The sequence below is a fragment of the Cavia porcellus genome, unplaced genomic scaffold (assembly GCF_034190915.1).
Source record: "Cavia porcellus strain 051 isolate PalLab524CR breed Dunkin Hartley unplaced genomic scaffold, mCavPor4.1 scaffold_26, whole genome shotgun sequence".
NCBI lineage: Eukaryota > Metazoa > Chordata > Mammalia > Rodentia > Caviidae > Cavia > Cavia porcellus.
In genome coordinates, this window is record NW_026947509.1 from 29,496,114 (window position 1) to 29,518,266 (window position 22,153).

The 22,153-nt window shown below is 60.8% G+C and overlaps 2 protein-coding genes across 8 annotated transcripts; both read right to left on the minus strand.

The window, feature by feature from the left end:
- Positions 1–630: 630 nt before the first annotated feature.
- On the minus strand, positions 631–7,253 carry Erfe (erythroferrone). 5 transcript variants are annotated; one of them, XM_013157582.3, is made up of 8 exons: positions 6,935–7,173; positions 5,346–5,465; positions 4,667–4,769; positions 3,766–3,989; positions 3,579–3,687; positions 3,404–3,494; positions 2,726–2,804; positions 631–2,116 (listed from the first exon to the last, which is right to left on the minus strand). In XM_013157582.3, exons 1-8 carry the CDS (start codon positions 7,115–7,117, stop codon positions 2,018–2,020), a joined length of 1,008 nt encoding a protein of 335 aa, XP_013013036.1. In that variant the 5' UTR covers positions 7,118–7,173; the 3' UTR covers positions 631–2,017. The 5 variants fall into 5 exon arrangements, 3 of the variants coding, with proteins under 3 accessions (XP_013013036.1, XP_063093107.1, XP_063093108.1); XR_010043437.1 differs by having other exon boundaries at positions 2,051–2,116; positions 3,583–3,687; positions 6,935–7,176; XM_063237037.1 differs by having other exon boundaries at positions 3,579–3,989; positions 6,935–7,177.
- A 4,139-nt stretch (positions 7,254–11,392) lies between these two features.
- On the minus strand, positions 11,393–20,474 carry Klhl30 (kelch like family member 30). Of its 3 annotated transcripts, none has more exons than XM_005005694.3 (8): positions 20,381–20,474; positions 18,025–18,871; positions 16,464–16,599; positions 15,153–15,239; positions 14,613–14,771; positions 13,607–13,795; positions 12,880–13,025; positions 11,393–12,484 (listed from the first exon to the last, which is right to left on the minus strand). In XM_005005694.3, exons 2-8 carry the CDS (start codon positions 18,796–18,798, stop codon positions 12,233–12,235), a joined length of 1,743 nt encoding a protein of 580 aa, XP_005005751.1. In that variant the 5' UTR covers positions 18,799–18,871; positions 20,381–20,474; the 3' UTR covers positions 11,393–12,232. The 3 variants fall into 3 exon arrangements, with proteins under 3 accessions (XP_005005751.1, XP_063093104.1, XP_063093105.1); XM_063237034.1 differs by lacking the exon at positions 20,381–20,474 and adding an exon at positions 19,820–19,947; XM_063237035.1 differs by lacking the exon at positions 20,381–20,474 and adding an exon at positions 19,820–19,945 and having other exon boundaries at positions 14,613–14,768.
- Positions 20,475–22,153: the final 1,679 nt, after the last annotated feature.

Genomic DNA, 22,153 nt, shown 5'->3' on the forward strand with positions numbered 1-22,153 from the left:
TACAAGGAGTCAGGCTTGGCCAGGGCCTGGGCCTCTGCATCAGGCATTGGCCTGAGGAATGCAGCTACCTGTAAAGATGCCATCTCTCACACAGGAGCACTGGCTCTGATAGCCCTCAGGGCTCCCTGGGGTGTATACCAAGCAGCACCCATGCCATCTGGGATGGCTTGGAGTTGTTTTCTCACCTTGGGACAGTACAAGCCAGGGGCCTTGCTCACCTGAGGGGCTCCCTGTGCCAGGGTTCAGTGGAGAAGCTCTTGTGAGGGGCTGGCTCCAATGCTCCAAGACACCTTCCAGTGCCTGTTGGTATGTGGAACGTGTCGTTGTCAGTGTCTCCTGCTCTTGGAGTGTGTCTGCACGGGCTCCGCAGGACGTGGGACTGAGATCTTGCCTCTGCAAAGCCTATCTACTAGTGTTCACTGGCCCTGATGCAGTGCACAGCCTTATCACCCGGCCACTCTGTTGATGCGGTATGTGAGCCGCAGTTGCTTTGGGGCCCGTGGGCATCACCAATAGTGAACAGAGGCTCCGGTGTTGCCCCTTCCAGAGGGGCTAGAAGCCAGCTGTTCTGTTCACTTGGGGACTGGGACTTCGGACAACATGGCAGAACTGAAACACAGGACCTCAGCATTTGTAGTTAGGAAGCAGTGTATTTGGTAGTTTCCTTACAGCAAACCAGATGGCCCTCTGTATCCCAGGGCTGGGACTCACATGCCTGACCCCACAGTCCCTCCCCACTCCCTCCCTGGCCAGCCCAGGTGAGTTTCAGTTCTGCCCTGGGTTTACAGCTTGGCATATTGTGTGACACATGTCCAAGTTGGTCCCATACATGTGCCCGCCCAGCAATACCCTGTAGCAAACACCTGACAGGCTGCTGGGTGCCACGCTTACGTGGAGAGTGAGATAGGTGCCCACATGGCTTTCTCAGGGGGAAGATAACTGCCACATCTGCCCACCAGGTTCACAGTGAATCCAGAAAAGGGCACACCCGTGCCACCCTTATCTGTGTGGCCGCTGGGCGCTTCCTGGTAGGGTGTGTTCCAGTGCTACTGAGAATCGGGCTGGGTAGGCCATGAGCAGAACTTAGTCTGCAGTGTCACCAGGCCACCTGACATGGCATGTTTGGTTCTGGAGTGTGGGCCAAGGAGCCAGGGCCCTTCAGCCTGGCTGTGGTCACCTCGTCCTGAGGCTGCCTGGAAGGTTCCATGACTGGCTGACTGCTGCCCATCTCCCCAGGCCTGCTCATCCCAGCCAGATTGGACTGGTGCCCTGGAAGCCACTCATGGTTCCCATCCCTGTCACTACCTGCTTGAGGCCTTGTTACTGGCCCTTGGGAAACTGGGAGTGTAAGTCTGCAGGGGCTCATGCCCCCCCCCCCCCCACGAGCCCACAGTATGAGCATCCCAGAACTACAGGGCCAGTCCTGGCCTTGCTGCCTGACTGGTGGTCTGCATGTGGCTGGGGTGTACCCTCAAGGTGTGCTGTATCTCCCCGAGGCCCAGCAGTGGGCAGAACTTCAAACAGCCTCTGAGGGAGATGGTTACAACCCTCAGACCCCTAGAGGTCCTCTTCATCGTCCTGTGGGCCCTCAGCTGTTGTGCTAAGGGTCCCCAGCAAGTCTTGGGGGTCAGCGCTTACAGCAGGCCAACCAGGGCCTTGCAGGCAAGGGGTGTGTGGGACCAGCTGGGACAGGGGGGGCAGCAGCCCAGGGCTCCTCCCCTTGACGGCCCCTCGGCTCTGCATGGGCCCTGCTTGGACCCCTTGGTGCAGAGAGTATGGGATGGGAGAGGCCTGAGGGGCCATGGTCTGCAGCAGGATCCTGGCAGGTGTTGTGCATATGCAATTTCCAGGGTGACAGCGGCCTTCCCCTTTGCAAGACAGGTCAGGAAGCTGCTGCCTCCCAGGACACCAACTTGTGTATCATCTGCGGTGGCCAGAGTCCTGCGTGGGCTTTCTCCTGCACATGGCCACTTTGACCCCCACCCTGTGTGGGTGCCATTCGGAGGCAGAGGAACACTCACACGCCCAGGAGGACGGCACTGAAGTGGGAGCCGCCACGCACAGTGAGGGCTGAGCCGCTGGCGTTGTCCAGGAAGACAGAGGTGTACTGGCCCACCTGCCAGGAGCGGGGAGTGGCAAGTGCCCTGGGGTCAGCCCAGCCCAGCACACGGCCGCTCCCTGGCTGGCCGTTGCCTCCTCTCCCTGCCCTCCCCTGCCATAGAGCAGGACACAGGCCCTGCTGCCTGGCGGCCCAATGGGCTCCTAGGCACAGGGTCCAGGAGGCCACCAGCCAAGCTGTCAGACCACAGCCTCCAGCACAGCTGGCTCAGGGACTGGAGCGACACAGGTGCCCCCACCTAGATTGACAGGTGTGTTGCTTCTCTCTCCTTTGGAGATCCCACTTGTGTGCGAGCTTCCCCAGCCCTGGCCACATCCCCACAGCGCTGAGGAGACCCCTGCAGGGTTTAGTGTACGGAATGACCTCTTGGGCTTCCCAGCACCACAAAGCTCTGCCCACCCTGCATAGCCCCCCATAGGGCAGGGTGGCTGGCAGTGCCCCCAGCAGAAGGGCCCAGGCCTCCTAGGGAAGGGTGGGCTTTGGAGGGAGATTGGGAGCTGGAGCCTGGCTCTACCCAGACCTGTGCTGGCACTCAGGGTGTGGCCTGGCACCGGCTGCCTGTGGCCACAGCCCTGACGCTGCCATGCACTCAGCTGGCCTACTCACCTGCAGGTACAGCACGCCATTTACGGAGATGGTGAAGAGCTCAACGCTGCCCTCCAGGCCCATGATGGCCTCTAGGGAGCTGTGGCCAAGACAGAGAGAGGGTCAGCCTGCCCCAAAGACCACTGCCTTCAACCATGGTGACCTCACAATTGCCAACCCTTTCCCAGGGGAATCAATGTGTCCACGGGGTCCCCAGGAGGAGCAGACAGGCAGTGGGAGGCATCTTCAAGGCCAGAGTCAAGTAAGGAGCAGCAAAGCCCTTGCTCCACTGGGAAACCTGTCACTGCTGGCAGTCGGAGGTGGCAGAGTGGCCACAAGTGACAAAAAGCTGGCCACTACACACAGGGCTTTCAAAGCTGGAAGCCTCAGTTTCCCCATTAATTCACACCTTTTCCATACATGTCAGCATCCGTGTGCCTGGGCCCTGTGCCAGAGGACAGGGACGGGGCAAGAACTGCCCTTGGGGACCAGATGGGGCAGTGGAGCGCTGAGCAGTACATTCCCAGAGGAGAGTTCCCGGGTGCAGGGTGGGAGTGACGGGGAGAGGCCTCTGGGGAGGGCATTGGTGCCACCTCCATTCCCCTAGGTGTGCGGTGCAGCAGAGAGGCGGTTGGCAGGGTTAGGCCTCCTGGGTGCTGGAGAGGACAGACCAGCTGGTCAGGGGAGCTCTGCACTCACGCGTTGCGCTGGCAGCGGGACTGGATGCAGATGAGCAGGCGCAGGCGGTCCCGAGGGCGTGGTGAAACCCGTCGTGGCTGCTCCGCCAGCGCTGTGGGCGGGTGGGCGTGACCATCACTTTGGGGTCTGGTGTAGGGAGCAGGACAAGCACCCCCCACCCTCGCCCGCACCTCACCCACGTGCAGCGTGGCAGCCAGCGTGTAGAAGCCGGCCACGGGTGCTGTGTACTGGCCGCTGGTCAGGTTCAGGCCCGGGCCGCGGCGGAAGGCGCCCTCTGTGTCGGGCTGTGGGGTGCATGGATGGTCGGTCACCTGGGGTCCCGCCTGGATCTCGGCTGACCCCGCTTGGACAGCGCCACTCACCAGGTAGTAGACGCTGAGCTCATGCAGCGTGCGCCGCTCCACCTCTGCGTCCCGGCGCAGGCGGCAGTGGAAAGCGGCCTCCACGCGCGGGGCTGGGAGTGCAGCAGGCAGTGCCAGCTCCGCCTCCGCGTCCACGTCGTCGTCCTCCCCTTGGGTGACTGCTAACTCAGCGGGGCCCCGCGTGCACAGCTCACTCTCCACGTGCTCGCGCTGCTGCACAGCGCCTGACACAGAGCGAGCAGGTGGGTGCCTGGGACCCCATACCCGGGAGGAGACCACACATGAGTCTAGAGTCACAGGGCATACCACAGGCCTTGGGACACTGCGTTCTGATCTGGTAGCTGCCTGCTCAGTGCCCTCATCTTTGCCCAGCACCCACCCTGCATGCTGATCCTCCAGTCACCATACGCAGACTTATCCACATTTTGGGGAAGAAGCTGAGTGTGAATAAATAACTTTTACAGCTGCACCGGAAGTAACATCTAGCCCTTCAAAAAGGCATTGAAAGTATTTTGTCGGGATTTGTTTTGGGTTTTTGAGACAAGGTCCCACTATGCAGCCCAGGCTGGCCTGGTATAAAGCAGCCATTCTCCTGCCTCAGCTTCCTGAGTGCTGGTCACAGGGGTGCACCACCATGCCCATCTGAAAGTGATGTTTAAAAACGAACAAGCTACCCAGGGTTAGAGGGGAAAGGACTCTCATTCTTCATTCTATATTTAGCTTCTGTCATGTAAGCCACAGGCAGCAGCTGCCCACAGTGCAGAGAGCCTAGGCACGGCCCTGGATTCTGGTCCCCTGTGCCCTGGGCAGGGTAGCCACTCCCACCCTCCTCCATGAGCCTTCCACACACACACACCCAGGCAACCATCCAGACCGGGTGATAGCCCCATAGCACCCTTACCTTTGAGCAGCAGCTGGAACTCCTTCAGCAGTGCCTCTGGCAGGATGAGGGGACCTGGTGGCCCCTGGGGGCCAGGGGGGCCAGGTGGCCCTGGCAGGCCAAGCTGGAAGGGAACCTTGGTGATGAGGATGTTGAGCAGGAGTGGAGAGCCTGAGTGTCTCCTCTGTCTCTGAGGATGGTGGGAGAGCTGTCCCAGGGTGGGGACTGACAGGGTGAGTCCCTTGGGGGTCCCAGAAGCCACTGTCTGAGACCTGTGTCTCAGACTCAGCCATCATCAGCAAGTTCCCCAGCCGAGGGCCCAGCACCCAGGTAGGCCAGGTCGGGACCCAACCCTGGAAGGGGCAAGGAGCAGGGTGGGTGGCACAGAGGACTAGGGAGGTGGGCAAGGCCATGTCAACTGCCCACCCAGTCCCTGGCACTCCCACTGTGGCAGAACTCAGTGTGGTAAGGACCTCAGTGGGCAACAAGGTCCTGGTCCAGAGCTCCCGGCCCTGGGTACAGGGCCCACTCTGGGGCTCAGAGCAGGAGCTGGCCATTGGGGCCAGGTGCCAGGTCCCTGCCAGGCCAGGGCCAAGGCAGAGTGAGAGCAGAGCCCAGCTGATGGGAGGGGACAGGGGACAGCTGTAAACATTGGGGTGCATGAAGGGTGCTGACAGGTGTGATAGACAGGGCGGTTTACCTTTGGCCCCCGGGCCTTGCCTCTGCTCCTCTTGCTGTTGATGCCCTTGTCACTCTGCCTGATAAACAGCATCCAGGCATCCCGGGGGTCCACGCTGTGTGCACGCTCAGTGCCGGGCTCCTGGAACACAGACCCCCCAGGGTGTCCTCACAGTAACCCCTCAGACCTGCTCTGCACCAGACTAGTGCTGAGGGTGCCCAAGAAGAGGTGGCTGTGACTGTTGGGGCCCCCAGCTGCCAGCTCCCCTGGTCCTCCCCAGGGAGGCAACTTTGGCAGAGGACACAGTGGCAAGGACCAGATGAGACATCGAGCTGCTCATCTTCCCTGCACTCCTGAGTCCCAACCCGAGCAAGGGCAACAGCTCCAGGAACCCCCTCCCTGTGTGAGTGGTGCCTGGCAGGTCCTGATACAGGTGGATTCAGGGAGGAACTTCAGTTCCTGGTGGAGGCCTTGGGCCCACTGGGCAGCATCCTTGGCTCCAGCTCCAGGCAGGGATGCCAGCCAGGAAGGAGACGGCTCAGCCAGGCTTAGATGAGGTTATGCGTGTAGATCTGATGCCTAATGGCAACGCTCAGGATCTTACAGCTGCCCAGGCCCTTTGGCCCAAGACAGCCCTGAGCCCTAAGTCTCAGCCTGTGACTTCTCAGCTGGTCCCTGCCAAGAAACATACATATGTATGTTTCTTATATACCCTGCTGCCAGAGGGGGTGGACAAGGTGTCCAGGCCCTTGGTCCTCTCTCAGCACTGCCCCTCATCCTCCAAAGACCTGGATTCCCTGAGTGGCTCTACATGGTACAGATTCTGCATACAGGCCATGGCAGGGCTCCAAACTGACCCTTCCAGCTGGACCAGTGATCCTGGTGACTTGGGCCCCACCTGGTTTGGGGGGGGGGGAGCGTTAAGCCTTGTTGATCTTGGGTTCCAGGAGGCCCAGGGCCCATACCCACCTGGTAGCCCCAGCTCTGTCCCTTCCTGGAGTCCCTGAGGCTGTGGCTGGCCCCCAGAGGCCTCCATCCACCTGGGCTGTGGCTCCCTGCAGGGTGGGTGGGGTCTGGGAGGCCTCTGTGTGTCTCCTCTCCTTAGTGGGTACCTTCTTGGTCAGGCTCCTGAGTGGGTCCCTGGGGCTGGAGCCCTGCGTGGGGTCACAGACACCCAGAGAACAGGGAGACCAGAAACCCCACCCTCCCTGACTTAGAGGCCGCTATCTGGTAATGACTGGGAGCTGCTGCCAAATCCACTCAGACCTGCAACCCAGGCGCTGGCACTGGGCAGGAAGGCACCTCAGAGTGCAGCTTGAGATGGCTGCTTCCTCGCCAAGAGTCACCCAGCAAAAAAAGCCAGAAGAGGGAAGGTGGGGCCCTAGGCCTCCCGGGAGCACTTTGTCCTGCAGAGGACTTCGGGGACCTGCAGGTGCGTCCCCGGCACACCTGGGCTGCCCAGAGTCACTAGGAGGGAGTTCTTTCCACTTTCCCAGCTTCCTTCCCTGATGTGGTGGAATTTCAGTTTGAACAAGGAAGGGTCCCCATGCCCAGACCAGGTTCCCATAAGGGGACAGCGGCTCCCGGGGACACAGGCAGCCCCATCTTACCGGCGGGCGGGCGGGAGGACGCACGCGGCTCTTGGCAGGCAGCAGGGTCCTGGGCGGCGGCTGCAGGTGCGGGTGCGTGTGGCTCCCTGCGGGCTCCGGGGTGCCGAGGCCCGCATGGACGAGCAGCGGCGCCATGTGGATGAGCAGCAGGAGCGCGCCGGCGGTGCGTCGGGCCAGGGCCATGTGGACAGCGGGTGAGCGCTTGGACCCGGGCCTTTTATCTGCCCAAATCCCGCGCGCGCCCTCCCGCTGCGCCCCCTCCCGGTGCCCGCGCGCGCTGCAGGGCGTGAAGGGCACAGGGGGGTAGGGCACTGCCTCTGCCCGCGCACGAACCAGCCCACTCTTCGCTCCCCGGTATTAGCTGGCCGGGGAACGTGGCGCCCTGCAACTACCCGATCCGACCTGCGGAGAAATGGAGCGTGCGGCAGCCGGGACTGGGGACCTGCAAGGCCTGGGGCCACCAAGCCACTCAACAGAGGAGCAGCTGCCCTGCACCGATAGGGCAGGGTGGGGAGCACTGACCCCTGCCTTGTCCACCGGTGTGGGGGGATGAACAGGGCCTGTCAGGGTCAGCGCAGGTGAAGCCCACCCTGCAGGCCCCTGGGCAGTTGGCCGCCCCCTCAGGGGCGCTGTCATCAGGCCTGGAAAATGGAAGCCAGGCACCTGCAGGCCGCACACACACTCCTGGGGTCGGAGTGGACAAAGGGGAAGCCCTGCATGCACAGCACTCCCTCCTGGGCAGGAGCCTGCATGTGTGTGTCCTGTCACCTGGGGGTGGATGGGAGCTCCAGAACGGCGCAGGTGAAGGCCCCAGCCTCAGAGGATGGCCCTGGAAACCCTGCTTTGAGTCACCTTTCCTGGACACATATGAGGCAGCGCACTAGGCCCTGTACCGGAGGTGGGTGAGGGAAACGTGGGCTCCCAAAGTCTTGTACTTATGTTAGTGGGCGTTTTCAGTATGCAATGATAGTGTTCATCCTGGGGACTGATGCATGGACATCACTGTTATGGACTAGGTACTGGTGGTCAACACCAGTTGAATTAAAGGTGCTGGGTGTACAGGGCCCACCTGAGGAAAGCTGCCAGCATAAAGGGAGATGTGGAAAGGAAAAACTGGGCATTGTGGGTTCTCATGTGTTGCTGTTTGGAATTGTTGGTTCTCCCGGAGGAGCTTGTTATGCTGGCTCATCTAATATGAATTTGGCCATTCTCATCAGAGGAGCTTGGGACCTTGTTGCTGAGAGTGGCTGTGGTTCACTTTGGGGGACTTTGCTCCTTACATTGAGCATCGCTTCCTGGCTTCTGAGAGGAAGATGTGTGCTGTTTAATCTCCAGGAGAAGCTTGCACATTGGTCTCTGACGTGTACTTGACTGTTCTCATCGTCAAAACTCAGGACCTCTGTGTCACTGAGGATGGCTGTGGTGCTTTTCAGGGCATCCCTGGTCCTTATTTTGAGTGTGACTTCTCAGCTCCAGTGTAGAACCCTCATCCCACCAGCACAGCTCCTTCACCTCACTGGCGCAGACTTTTCTGGCTTCCACCTCTGACCTTTGGGCCTTCCCAGTGTAGATCCATGAAACAGACTTGCGTGAGTCCTTGTCACCGGCTCTGGGCCTCAAGTTGGACTTGTGGGAGGCATTGTCATGGGCTCTAGGTCTTCAGCTGGACTCACGAGGGACATTGCTGTGGGATCTAAGCCCTTGGCTGGATTTTCTAGATCTCCGATGCTGTGGACAGATTTCCTGTCCTTGCTTGTATTTAACTCCGGGTGACTGTCAATAACAATATTATAAATTCTGTGTCCTATAAGCAGTTCTCCCTGCACACAGTTTGACTCTTCCCTCCATGTCTCACTGTCCTTCTCATTTGCAAGAGTGCCGTCTCCCTGTTCGTCTTTAATTTTGTGCTCCTTGTTATTTTGGGTTTCTTATAGAAAAAGAAACCAGGGGATATTTAAGTTTATATATCTGATTTATTTCACTTAACATTATGGTGTCGAGGTGCTGACCCCTGCTCCTTTCCCCCCATCTTTTTGAGACCAGCGTCTTGCTACACAGTCCAGCTGACCTCAAACTCACAGCCGTCCTTCTGCCTCAGCCTCCCCAGTACTAGATTATAGGTGTGTAATGGCAGGTTCATTTTCTTAACCTTCTTTATGGCAGGGTAGTACTCCACTGTGTGTAAGTGCTTCGTTTTCATTAGTCATTTGTTTCGCACTCTTCATTTTCGAGAAAGCACAGTGTTCAGTGTTAGGCTCGCTGAATTCAGCCTTTTCTGTGAGGCTGTGAAGATGCTGGTGGCCATCTCCCTGAGAGCTCGCTTCCCTGGGCATAAGACCCAGGGACTTGCTCATCACAGCTGTCAGGCAGGGAAGGACCGCACAGAAGTTCTGTCTTTAAAAGCTGATGCACAGTTTTTAAAAACACTGGGATTAACTAACGCTCGTGGAAATTGTAGGTCTGCACCTGAGGAACGCTGGGCTCCCATGGGCTCAGCAGCATCTGAGTTTCTAGCTAAGTGGACAGCAGATTTACATGATTAAGGACCTTTGTTCCTGCTGGGTGTCTGTCTGTGCTGGCCCTATTGGGGTCCTTGGAGGAGCAGGCACAGAAGCGTGTGTGCCCAGCTTGAACTCCTGTACTCAGAGCACCGGCTCCATGCAGGGCCCCTCCTGGTCTCTGGAGAACCCTGTGCACACCCAGCACCATATCACCTTTGCAGGCCCCCAGGGCAGCCCAAAGAGGTGGCCAGCTGGCCAGGGATGCACAGCACAGGGTGGTGGAGGCCAGCTCACTGGACACAGACGCAGCCAGTGCTCCTTGCCATTGGGGTCTTCCTGCTCTGGTTGATGCGGAGCCTGAGCCCAGGGCGACTTTGAAGGCTGTGGGGGTCACAGGGCCTTATCTCTTCCTTTTGGGCCAGATCTGCCCCGAGGTTCCCTCTGCCTGACTGCGGTTCTACCTGGACATGATGTGACCTGCCCCACATACAGGCAGGTGAGGCTTCAGTTCTGTCACCTTTGACACTCGGGGACTGGGTTTGGGAGATGGAACCCTAAGGTGCTCAAGTGACATCATCCCCTCCGCAGTGCCAGCAAAAGGAGCAGGACCCAGGAAAAAAGCTGTTTCCCTGGAAACAGCTATTGTCCCAAGCATTGAGCAGTCCCATGACATCACGGGCTCTGCACTGGCCCAAATCTGATCTGTTCTGGTGCTGGTGCCGCCTCCTGCAATGCCGTCCTGCGGTGGTGATGACCCGGCCTGGTGGGGTGAGGGAGGTGACAGAGCAGCACATGCTGGACCTTCAGGCAGGACCCCCTGTGTTTCTGGGGCTCCCTTTCCAGAAAACTTTGCTCTCACAAGAGGCAGATCAGGCAAGATCAAGCAGGCAGGGAGCAGGCCTAGGTTCAGAAGTGGGGATGGTGCCAGGGAACCGGGGGTCCAGAACAGGTGTCCCTCTGAAACCCAAGCCTCATTCTTGGGCCATCCTCGTGGCCTCGACCTGGCTGCCACAGCCTGGAGCCCTCATCCCAACCTGTGTCTCACTTCTCCTCACAATGAGGTCATGGGAAAAAGGCTCCTCGGGCCTGCAGATGCTGCGGGCTGAAGTCATCTCGCTGTGTGGCCTTTGGAGTCCCCCGCCGGGTCACCCGACACCCCACTGGGGTTTATCCCCGGGGCCTGGAACACGGCCTCAGGCAATGATGTTGGGGACCTGAGGAAATGGAGGTGCGGGATGTGCACCTGTGCCCTGTGGCCCGGAGGCGGGGGTGGGGGGGTGCAGTCCCCAGCCAGAGTCACCCTTCCTGAACTCTGCCCTTCCCGACTGGGGGTTCACAGCTTCCAGCTGGGAATCTGGGGATGCACTGTCCCCTAATGTCAGCCACAGCTGAGCAAAGCTGAGGCCTTGGTGGGAGGTGTAGGAGGGGTGTGCCCCCCACAATCATGTGCTCCCCACTCAGGGCTCCCAGTCCTACTCACAACACCAAGCAGGCTTCACTTTCCAATAATTCCTGCCTGCCTGCCTCTAACCAGGTAGGCAAGCCCAGCTCCTTGCAATCTCCACTATTATTTTGAGACAACACCTCACTAAATTGCCCAGGCTGGCCTGAGACTTCTGATCCTCCTGCTTCAGCCTCCTGAGTGTTTGGCATAGGGGTGGGGCACCATGCCTGGCTTTGGGGGCTTCAATCTGGGTGGCCTCCCTGCAACCTGCTTCCTCAGAGAGCCCTGGCTCTTTCCTCCCAACCCATGGCCAGGGGTTCCTGAAAAGCCCTGATCTTTCCGGTGGGGCTGGTGTTGGACCCCACTCTGTGGCTCGAGCTCCTGGTCCCCGTGGGCCAGACCTGGAGTAGGAGCCTACAGTGGGGGATAGGTGCTACCCAAGTCTTGTAAGTCAAGCCCAGGCCAACTCCTGAGCCACCTGGACCAAGCTGTGACAGATGGGCACAACCCTAAGCCAGGGAGAGTCCTTTATTGTGTCCTTGGTTACAAATACAGGGCCCAGGGTGCTGAGCCAGCCCTGGGGTCCCCAGAAATGCTCTGAGGCCCTGGAGTAGGCCCAGCTGCCTGTGCCATTGTGGCTGGCAGCAGAGGCCACCAGACATAGCCTGCCACCTCTCTGAAGGGACTCAGCACCACGAACCTTTCCTTGAGGCAGCTTATACCCCGTGGGGCCTGTGTTGATGAAAGCCCCCCTGAAACTGGCCTGAGGACTTCGGCTCTTTGTCCTGTAACACCCCCCCCCCCCGCCCCGCACCGTTCCCTGTGACTTTTGAAGTGGCTTTCTTAGTGGAGCCGGGCAGGGTGATCAGGGAGCAGGGTGGGCAGCCCACAGAGATGCCATGCCCAATGTGGTGGGCACAGGGCAGGCCTGTCTTGAGGAGACCGCCTGGCATAGTGATGCATCATGGGAGGACGATCAGGCCCCCACGCCGGAGGACCTGCCCCAAGTCCTGGGGCTTCTTCTGGTTCCCACACTGCTGCTGCACAACCCCAAAACCCAGCATAGGGATGCAGAGGAGGCAGAGCTGCCCAGGAGCTGCCCTGGGCCTGGGCTACCTCCCCGGGACCCTGACCACCCACACACCAGGCAGCTTGGAGTTTGGGGTCATGGCTCCAGTGACCAAGGCCATGTCCCTGAACTGTGCTGTGTTCCTTAGCAACTGGCACCCAGCTCGGGGCCCAAAGGGGCTGCAGCCCTGAGTGGACAAGCAAGTATGTATCGTGGGGCCATTTTCAGGATCACAAGACCTTGCTTGGGGCCCTTCAGGGCCAGGACCTTCAACGCCTTGTGGGCTAGGGCTCTGGGGCCGGGTGGAAGGGCTGTGTCCACTTGGAGACATCCAGGAAGATGGCAGAGGCCCCATGGTAGAGCCAGAGGCGGGGCAGGGCGCCGTGGCGAGTCCAGGCATCCCGCACCGTGTCGTAGGCCTCCATCTCCACGTGGTAGTCGCCCTCCATGCCCTGCCATCGGCCGCCTGTCACATACAGCGCGTCACCCAGGGGCACTAGGGCACCGTTCTCATGCAGGCTGTGCTGGGACTGCACCTGAGGACAGAGGTAGTGGCCAAGGGCCTTGGTGGGGACAGGGGACAGCAGGGGGGGACCACCCCACCACGTCCCTTGTGGGCCACTGGTACACCCTGGGAGCTCACCGCTCCTCAGTGCATGCTGGGCTGCATAGCGAGGTAAAGGTCAGCAAAGTGCCAAGGCTCAGGGACAGCAGTGGGCAGCTGGAGTGCAGGGGCCGCTGTAGGTGGCAGGAGCAGTGCAGGCTGGCACTGGGGCACAGGAGGGGCCAAGCAACTCAGAGACCCCTCCCCACTTGACTCCTGGTGGCCACCCATGGAAGGAGAAGCCTCCTGCAGAGCCTGGCTTTACTCACTGGGCCTCTGGCTGCCCCTGCTGAGTTCATGGCAGAGTGTGGGGGAGGTGACACCCACCTTCTGCCACAGGTTGGCTCCCGGGTCATAGGTGTAGACCTTTTTGGTGTTGTCGCCGATGAGGTAGAGAGCCCCATGCAGCGCTGCGCAGCGCGGTGAAGACAGGTACTTGGGCAGGAAGGGCGAGGCGATCACACTCCAGGCATCTGTGGAGCACCGGGCACTGCACCAGGGGACCGGGGGTGCTGCTGGCGGGGCCAGGGGGCCTCTCCCTGCCTCAGTGCCCTGGGGGCCAGGGAAGAAGCTCTGCCTCTCCCTAAGCCAAGACTTGGGGCCTCCAGGAACTTCTCAGCCTCTGGGGCCCTGGCTGGGTGACCCCATCCCACAGGACCTTTCCGGCCCCCTTCCCATATCCAGGAATGAGTACTCCAACCCTCGATCGGGGCCATTCGTCTTGTGGACCCTGACATCACTGTGCAACAGGCTCAATTGTCATCGCCATCATCCAGGGCATGAAGCAGGTCCAATCCGGGATTGAGGGCCCCTGAGCTGGGGATGTCCCATGGGCATCCCCAGGCACCCAGTGTGGCATCCAGGCCAGGGAGCTCACAGCACCCCCAGCAGGCCACACCCTGGCACAGGGCAGACCGTGACTCACATTCACAGGACCAGGTGGGGGCTCTGCAAGGTGACCCCTAAATCCCCCAGCCCTTGGCCCCTCCCTCCCTCCCTCTGCCATCCTCAGCTGACCAGGGATCTGGGCCCACCCGGTGCCCCTGGTGCCTACCTGTGACAGGGTTGTAGCACTGCAGTGCGAGGGCGTTGTACTTGCATGCGCTGGAGCCCACCAGGTAGAGCCGGCCCCGGCAGCTGGCCACCGAGAAGTTGCTGACGTACTTGAGCGCCGGCTGCACGGGCGTCCAGCTGTCTGTGTAGGGGTCATAGCTCTCCACCTCCACCACGCCCAGCGTGGTGCCTGCAGGGTCAGCAGGGGATGGGGCTTCAGGGGACTGGGAGGAGGGCAGGGGGCTGCCCAGGACCAGAAGGGCAAGGAAGGCAGGCACATCTTGGAGGGGCAGGGAACTTGTCCACTTCACAGGTGGGGAAACTGAGGCTCTTGGAGGCCTAGGTGCTCATACCAGGTCTCATGGTCAGGAAGTGGCATGGGGCAGGGACCTGACCCAGGAGGAATGTAGGTGGATGGTAAGATGACACCAGAGCTGTGAGCAGCCCCCCACCAAGATGGAGCCTGGCCATGACAATGCGGGGGGCGTTTGGGGACAGGAAGTCCCACCTCAGCCTCTGCAGACCTCTAGAATATCTCAGGGCCAGGCATGGCTCTTTTATGACCTTTGGAGCCACAAGGACATGGCTTTTCAATACCTCCCTCATTGCATGCTCCAGGCTCCTTGCCCGAGAATTCACTGGGTGCCTGGGGACAGGCACCCCTAGCTCAGGCAGGGCTCCATGGGGAGCACGCAGCGGATCCTTCACCCCACGGCTCCCTAGGGCCCTGAGCCAAGGCCGAGCCTGCGGTCATCCTGCTGGCAGCTGGACAGCACCTGGCTCACCCTGCTGCCTTCTCTGCCCCACATGCGTCACAGGAGCCCAGGGCTGGCTACTGAGAGCACTGGGCATGGATTCCCAGGGCCGCCTGCTGGGAGCCAGGCATGGGATGCACTGACCTCATACCCTGGACAGCCACCGGCAACAGTGTCCCTGGGTTGGGGACTGGGGACTGCAGGCCCAGTAGGCTCCAACCAGCTGTGGACCAGGGCCAGCGAGGAGCTCACCACCAATGGCGTAGATCTCGCCGTTGAGTGCTGCGCTGGCGTGGTTGGTGCGGGCCTTCAGCATGGGTGCCACTGCCTTCCAGGCCGCCTCCTTCAGAGGAAAGCACCAAGCCTGTGTGGTTGACCAGGTATCTGTCTTGGTGCCTCGGGAACCACCTGCTGGGAGAGGCCTTGTCCACAAGGGTGCCACTAGCAGGGGTCTCCAGACACAATATCCACTCCCATGCCAGGCTGTGACCCCAAATGTGCTGAGCCGCCAGCTGTCAGACCAAGGGCCAGGCTGGGGCTGCAGGGGCAGCCAGCTATGGGCCCTCCATCCTTGTAGACAAGGGACAGATCTGGGGTTCCTACCCTGTGTCCCTTGGGGAAAAGCAAGGGTGACTCAGCAGTCACACAGTTCTTCTGGGGGACCCCAGGCAGCAGGCATAGGAGCCCTAGCTCTCCTGTGTTTGGGGAGGTTGAGGGATCCCACCTAAACTAGCAGGGACTCTGCTAAAGGAGGGTTGGTTTGAGGGTGCTGGCTGGGCCCCGGCTACCTACCTGTGACGTAGACATCGTTGTTGAGCGCTGTCAGGGAGAAGCCCCACTTGTGGTAGTCGGGGAAGTCAGGGAGCGCCATCCAGCGACCTGCCAGAAAGAGAGGCAGAGGGTTGGTGGCCAGTCCAGGGGCTGGGTGCTGACACAGCTCCCTTGCCATGAGGACAGGCCATGAGGGGTGGGATTAGAGACACCCCTGACCACCCATCATTGACCACATCTCCTCAAAGTACCCTCAGAGCCCAACACCAGCCTGGACACAGGGTAGCATCCTGGGGTGCACAAGACGCTCATGGACCCTGTGCCTGGATGGGGTAGGGGTCAGTAGTCTCAGTTTAGTGGGTCACAGCATGTCAAGGACCTTCCTTTACTCTTTCTGCGGCAGCCAGGCTCAAGGTTGGGGGGTGATCAGACGCCCTAACCCTGCAGCAGGTCTCCTGCCCAGTCCAGCTGTAGTGTCCCTGTCTAGAAAGGGGGCAGCCTTGGCTCTCAGGGAAGGGAGGGGACACGAGATGCAGAGGTATGATGAGCCTGCCTCTGTGAGTGACCAGGGGTAAACTGAGACCAGAGATAAGAAAGGCTTTGGGGAAAACCCAAGAGACCGCCAATGTGGGAGGGGGTGCATCTGGGTGTAACAGGCCGGGGATGCCGGTGTCAGGGCTTGGGACGTGTGGAGTCTGGGCCTCATGGAGGTGGAGTTGGCACTGCGGGCAGGAACTGAGTGTCCCTGACTCACGTCTGTGTCACCCCGGGTGGGAAAGCCCAGTTCCCCCACACCCCAGATGGCCCGGGACAGCTGCTTGCTGACGTCAGTGCCAAATCCCCCTGCTCACCCTAGCCCAGCCAGGTCAGCCCCTGGACTTCTTCCAGCGCCGGCTGCTGGCCCCCACCATGGACTGGCAGGGGACCACATCAGCCAGGACCACAGCCAAGAGCACTTTCCCAGGAGGTGACCACGAGGGCCTGAAGAGGTACTCCAGGCCCCCTGCACCTCCTTTCCTGCCTAGGTGCCCCTCATAGAGCCCGTTTGGTTGCAGGGGAATATGGGTCTGATCTGGGAGGTACAGGGAAGCTCACTGGGGCAGAGCCTGGGCTCTCACGCCCCCCATGAATCATCCCACTGCCCGCCTTTGTCACTGGGTGCACAGGGCAGGGGGCAGCAGGGCACCCCCCCAGGACCCGTGCTTAGCCCCTGTACTTTCAGGAAGGCCCCAGATTTGTCTGCAGCCCACAACACTCATGGGCACCCTGGACATGGACTTGGCAGGTGCCCAGGTCTACAGGTGCTGGGCATGGCACAGGGAGGGCACTCACGGGCCTGGGTGTCGTAGAAGGCAAAGTTCCCAGTGTGGGGTGCGGGCTCCTCATTGCCCTCCTCGTCCTCCTCCAGGGCCCGGCCGCCCACCACCACCAGCACCTCCTCCAGCTTCTGTGGGGGGCTGGGCAGTGCCTGTGGGCAGGAGCAGCAGGAAGTTGACACGATGAACCCACATGTCCCAGACTGCAATGTGTGGGGTCGTGCAGGCCTTGCCTGTACCTATGTGTGTGTTCACATGTGTGCATTCCTGCAGCTGCACTGCGTGACATGGACAGCACACCTGTATCCCTCGGGGCAGAAGCCGCTGCTTCCAGCCATCACCAGCACCTCCCCAGTTTCCCCGCACCTGCTTTGGGGTGACCCCCAAGTGTCCTGGGCCGCAGGCATCACTACACCCAGCTCACTTGCAGCAGGTCACATGGGGTGGCTCCACCATCACGCTGCCCAGGCCCCTGCTCAAGCCCACGAGACCCTCCTATCAGTAGCACCCATGCAGGGCCCAGCTACAGCTAGAGACCAGGTTATGGGGACCAGAGTTAGCACTTTGCTTGACACATGCTGCACTGTCAGTCTGAGTCACAGCTTTGTCCCCGACAGGCCCTGAGCTGGTGCTGGTAGCCGACCTGCCTGGGCTCAGCCACATCAGTCCTGCTGCTCCCCAGGACCTGCCCTTCCCATTGTCCCTGCCAGCTCCAGCCGAAGTGGCACCCCTGATGACTGCATTGTCACCCTCTGGACAGGTGGCAGCTGCCACACCCACCTCCACTGCCACGTTCCAGGCTGTGCCACGTCCCTGGAGGGCATTTCCTCCTCTGCCTCCCACCAATTGCCTGCCTGTCTCTAAGTCCCAGCTCTGAAGCCACCTCCCCTGGGTACCCCACTGCCCGCCAGCTCCCCACAGGCCACTCCCACACCGGTGTCCGCAGGCCTGTCCATTTGGCCTCACATCTCTGTGCCCTGTGAGCTGTGGGCTCCTCTGGACAGGATCTTTTTGGATCCTGACCCTTGAGCCATGATCTGAGTAGGACTCACGCCCTAGGCTTGTGGGGCGGGGCTGGGCCCCCATTACACTGAGGTCCCAGGAAGGGATAGGGTCACAAGAATGCATCTGCTCATCAGAAGGTGAAGCCGCTAGCAGCTCTGCCCCAGAGGGTGTGTTCCTTAGGAGGTAGAGCTTATGTGGTAGGGTGGAGTGTGGGGTGGAAGGAGGACTTTGATTCTGCCTCTTCCTCTGCCCCTGTCACATCCTAGTCACCATAAGGTGAGCAGACCGAAATCCAAAGCCACAATCAACCTCTCCTCCCTCAAGCTGTATCTCCTGCTTCTGTCTCAGGCACAGAGAACTACCACGCCCGACATTCTGGGTCCGGCATGCTCCAGGCAGTCTGTCCTGGACAGGTGACCAGTGATGCTCACACAGGTGGTCCATGCAATGCTGGGAATGGTGTGAGTTTGAGGACACATGCACACATGCACATTTGTTCTTTGACCCTGGGTGAGGGGTCACAAAGGTGCTCCTCCTGTTTCTCAGGGCAGGTTCCCCAGCCCATCACTCACCCTGCTGTGACCCTGGGACAGGGCTTCCTGGCACGCCTGTGACCCCTGGATCAGCGGCTCCGTGGCCAGCAGTTCCTGCACGCAGGGCCTGGGTACAGCGCCTAGGCGCACCAGGCCAAGCAGCCCAGGCAGGTGGGCAGCCCGGGGCTGGGGGTCATGGCGCACCCAGCGCAGCAGGGCCTCAAGCCGGCTCCGCTCAGCCTGCACCTGCAGCAGGTCACTGGCTAGGCAGGCAGCCAGCCGGTCCTGGGGAAGCTGCAGGAACTCATCCTCCTGTGCCACAGCCTCAAAGTTCTCCCGTAGGAAGGCCCAAGCCTTGGCGGCTACACCAAGCAGCCCCTGCTGCTCCCCGAACTCCCAGATGCCCAGGCAGTTGGTGGCATCCAGCTGCTGCTGGAGGTAGCGGCCACAGACCTTTTGCACGGCGGGGAAGTGCAGGCGTGAGGCAGTGCGTGTGAGCGCCTCCACATTGGCCTGTGTGATGGTCAGCCGGCCAGTGTACACGAAGTCCACCAGCTGCCCCACCACGGCTGGCTCCACATCCCGCAGCTCCACACGTGCCGAGAAACTCTCAGCAAACTCGCCCACAAACATGGCATGGAAGTATGGGCTGCTCAGTGCCAGGAGACCGCGGTGGCAGGGCAGCTCCTTGTCACCCACCAGCAGTGTGACATCGGCCAGCTTGGGCAAAGAGCGCAGCTGCTGCAGGCCGTCCAGCATGTCCTGGGCGTGCGAGGGCAGTTGAAAGTCCAAGTCGTCCACATTCCGAACCATGATGCTGCCGTCGCCAGCCGGGGTCCTTGGTGGGCCTCTGTCCCCAAAGAGGTGCCAGGCGCCTCCTGAGCTCCTGGAGAGGATAGTCAATCAGCCACAGTCTCAGCCACCCAAGTGGGCACCACGCCCATGGCCAGACCGGGCCTGTCCCGCAGGTCTAGTGCTGCTCACATTGCCCAGGGAGGAAACGCCAGAGGCCGACCACACCCTGGTGGCTTCTTCTGCAGAGGCCACACTGCGGTGCAGGCCTCTTGGGCTTCCTGCTGCACTGATGGCACTGTCCACCTGCAGTGACCTTGCAGGTGGCCGTGGACAAGCCATGCCCCCTCTGGCTGGTTTCCTTATCCAATGGAGAGGCTGAGGGTGGATGCTGGTGTCCCAGTCCTCCCATAGCTCCCTCTATGTCATGCTGCTCCTTGAGGGGCACCCTGGGTCAGCCCTGGCTCAGCAAGAGCTGTCACTTCATACCTGGGGGCAGCACAGGGGCAGATGTCACCACACAAGAGCACCCAACCAGGGTTGGGGGAGCCAAGCAGGGCCATGGCTCAGGGCCATTGCTAAAGGTGCCCAGGCCACTTCCCCCAGGGGGAGCTGCAGCTTCCAGCCCAGCACCCAGGTTCCACCAGCAAATGTGCTCATTCCTGTAAGCACAGGGGCTGGGGATTTAGCTCAGCAGTATAAGCACCTGCCTTGCAGGCGGTCGTGAGTTCGATCCCCAGTACCGATAAAAATGAAAAAGACAAAAAAAAAAAAAAAAAAAAAACCATTCCTGTTAGCACACAATCATTCTGCACTTTTGCCTGAAGGAAGCCATCCCAGAGATACAATCTCTGTTCCTTGAAGACACCCAAGGTCCAAAGCATAGCAGGGAGGTGTCCATCCACCAGGGGGCGCCACCACAGAACAAACCATGCTCCAGTGACCAGCCACTCCCTGGCCTTCTGGTGCCCTGCCCACTTCCTACAGACCCAGGAAGAATGGATGAGCCCACTTTGACCTTTGGGGCCCAGACTGGACTCACTCTGGGCAGGACAGCTCAGGATCCACCAGGTGCCCTTCCTGAATGCCTCCTCCGGGTGGCCCTGGCTGGGCGAAGCCGGGTCAGCTGACCACTCTGTGGGCCAAGGGGCCTGTTCCTGGCCACAACCCACAGCCTTCGCATTCCAGGCATAGCCGCTGCCACCCTTCGCCAGCTATGAGAGTGGTGGTGGCGGCAGGAGGCTCAGCCCCTTCCCAGGGCCTTGGGCCCCTGCTGACGCCTGCTGACACCTGCTGCCAGAGTGCCAGCCTGAGAAGGGGGCTCCTTGGGTCTCAGTCACCCCCTGGCCTCCGAGGAGGGCCCAGCATAGCCTGTGGGGCCCAGTCCAGGGCCCTGCCTACACCCTCGGTGTCCAGCTTCTCTGTTCCTGCTCCACCCAGAACAGTGTGAGGATCGGAGCCCCGTCCTGCCCTGGAGCTGGCCAGGCCTGTGGAGGCCTCTGAACCAAGCACTCACTTCAGTGTCCCGGCCCGATCCCACACTCTCTCCTGCACCCCATCCCACACCCCCTGCTTCAGGCCTACCCAGGAACCCCAGCCCTACCTTGTAGACAGCTCCAGACCTGAGACGGAACTGCCAGCCACACAGGGGCAGGTGGCCACGTGGGAGGGGGTATTTTTAGCCTGTGTCTGCAGGGCGGAGGGTGGGGAGGGATGGGCTGTTGGAGGGAGTGTGACAACAGCTCCTTGCCCACTACCCACTCTATGAGTCACGCTGGCCACATCAGGCCAGGGATGTGCTGTGACTGCCCACCAGGACTGGGTAGGGGGGTCCCTCCCAGGGCAGAGCTGGGCTTCTGCACTTGAGGGGCCAAAGGGGAGGCCGAGGGTGGGGACTGCTATGGCCTCCTTCCCCCATCTGCAAGATGCAATGGGTTCTGAGCCGGGTGCTGCGGGCACAGGGAGAGCCCCAACTGGGACAGGCACATGATGGGCACCCAGGTAGCCTTGGTTTGCATCCTAGGGAAGTGATATGAAGAAACCCAGCCACACCCCATTGTGCGGGCTCTGTGGGAAGGGATGGCTTTGAGGGCAGGCATGGGATGGAGACACAGGGCCCCTCCCACCCCTCGTGGCCTTGGTCCAGGACAGCCTTGGTGTCTCCCTCCCTGAGTGCCAGGGACGGCTAGGGAATGGGGTCATCTAAAAATATGACAGCCAGCACCGGCCTCCCAGGCAACACTTGGTCCAGGGTGGCCATGGGGTCCCGAGTCCAGGTCCCAGCAGGGTGAGGGGGTGATCAAGGTCTGAGAGGAGGCTGGGAGCCAGCAGGGCCCCTGGCAGGGTCCAGTGTACATGGAGGAACCTCAGGCCCTCCCCACCCTCTGCAGCTAGCCTCTCAGGCCTGTAGGTGATAGGCCCTCCCTGCAGGATGAGGTCTGAACTCAGGGCCTTTGCGCTGAGCTGTACCCCCAGCCTTTTTTATTCCTTATTTTGCGACAGGGGGACGCTAAGTCACTGGTTGCCCAGGCTGGGCTCAAACTCCCCATCTTCCTGCCTCTGCACGAGGGCCCTGCCATAGGGAGGGGCCTGGGATTCTGGACAGCACTGTGCCCTGAGCTGGCTCTGCTTGGCCCCGTGCTATGTGTCAAGGATGCAGGACCCCCAGGGTGGCTGAGAGGACTAGAGAGGTGATGGCTGGTCAGCCCTGCACCGAAGGGTTCCAAACCCCACAGGCAGATGGTCTCCCAAGGGCTTGGCTGAGACCCGTGTGGGGCTGGCTGTGCACCCCTCACATCTGCCTGGTCACCTCCCCATGATACTGGTGCTGGCAAGTCCAGTCCACATTTCCTTGTGAAGAGCACTAGCTCACCTGGTCCAGTGGGCAGGGACAGCCGGGTCCCTCCCATGGCTGTCAGGGTGGGGGGTAGGGAGCAGCACACATGGAGGGCAAAGCCACAGAGGCAAACGTATGCCCATCTTTCACCCCAGCCCAGAGGAGGAGTGCCCTGCAGTGGGGCTTCGAGGGACCAGGATGGAGCCACCTGTCCTTCCAGAAGCCAAGCAGCTCACTTGGGCCCTGTCACCCACGGGCCTGCCCTGTGCATCTGCTGAGGCCTCTTCCATGGCCATGGGTCCTGGGGGTGAAATCAGGCATCTCTGCCTGGAACAGCCATGGTCTTATCATAGCTGGCTGGTTCGAGGGGCCACTGTCCTGTCACTGTGACACCTCGTGCCTACACTCCAGCTGTAAGCCCTTGCCTCTCACTGTGTCCACCGCCCGGAAAACGGCCCCCACCCAGCATCTCCCACAGTGCACATGGCTGGGCTCCATTCTGGGACCCGAAGGGTACTGGGGATAGGGTCAGGGCTGGGT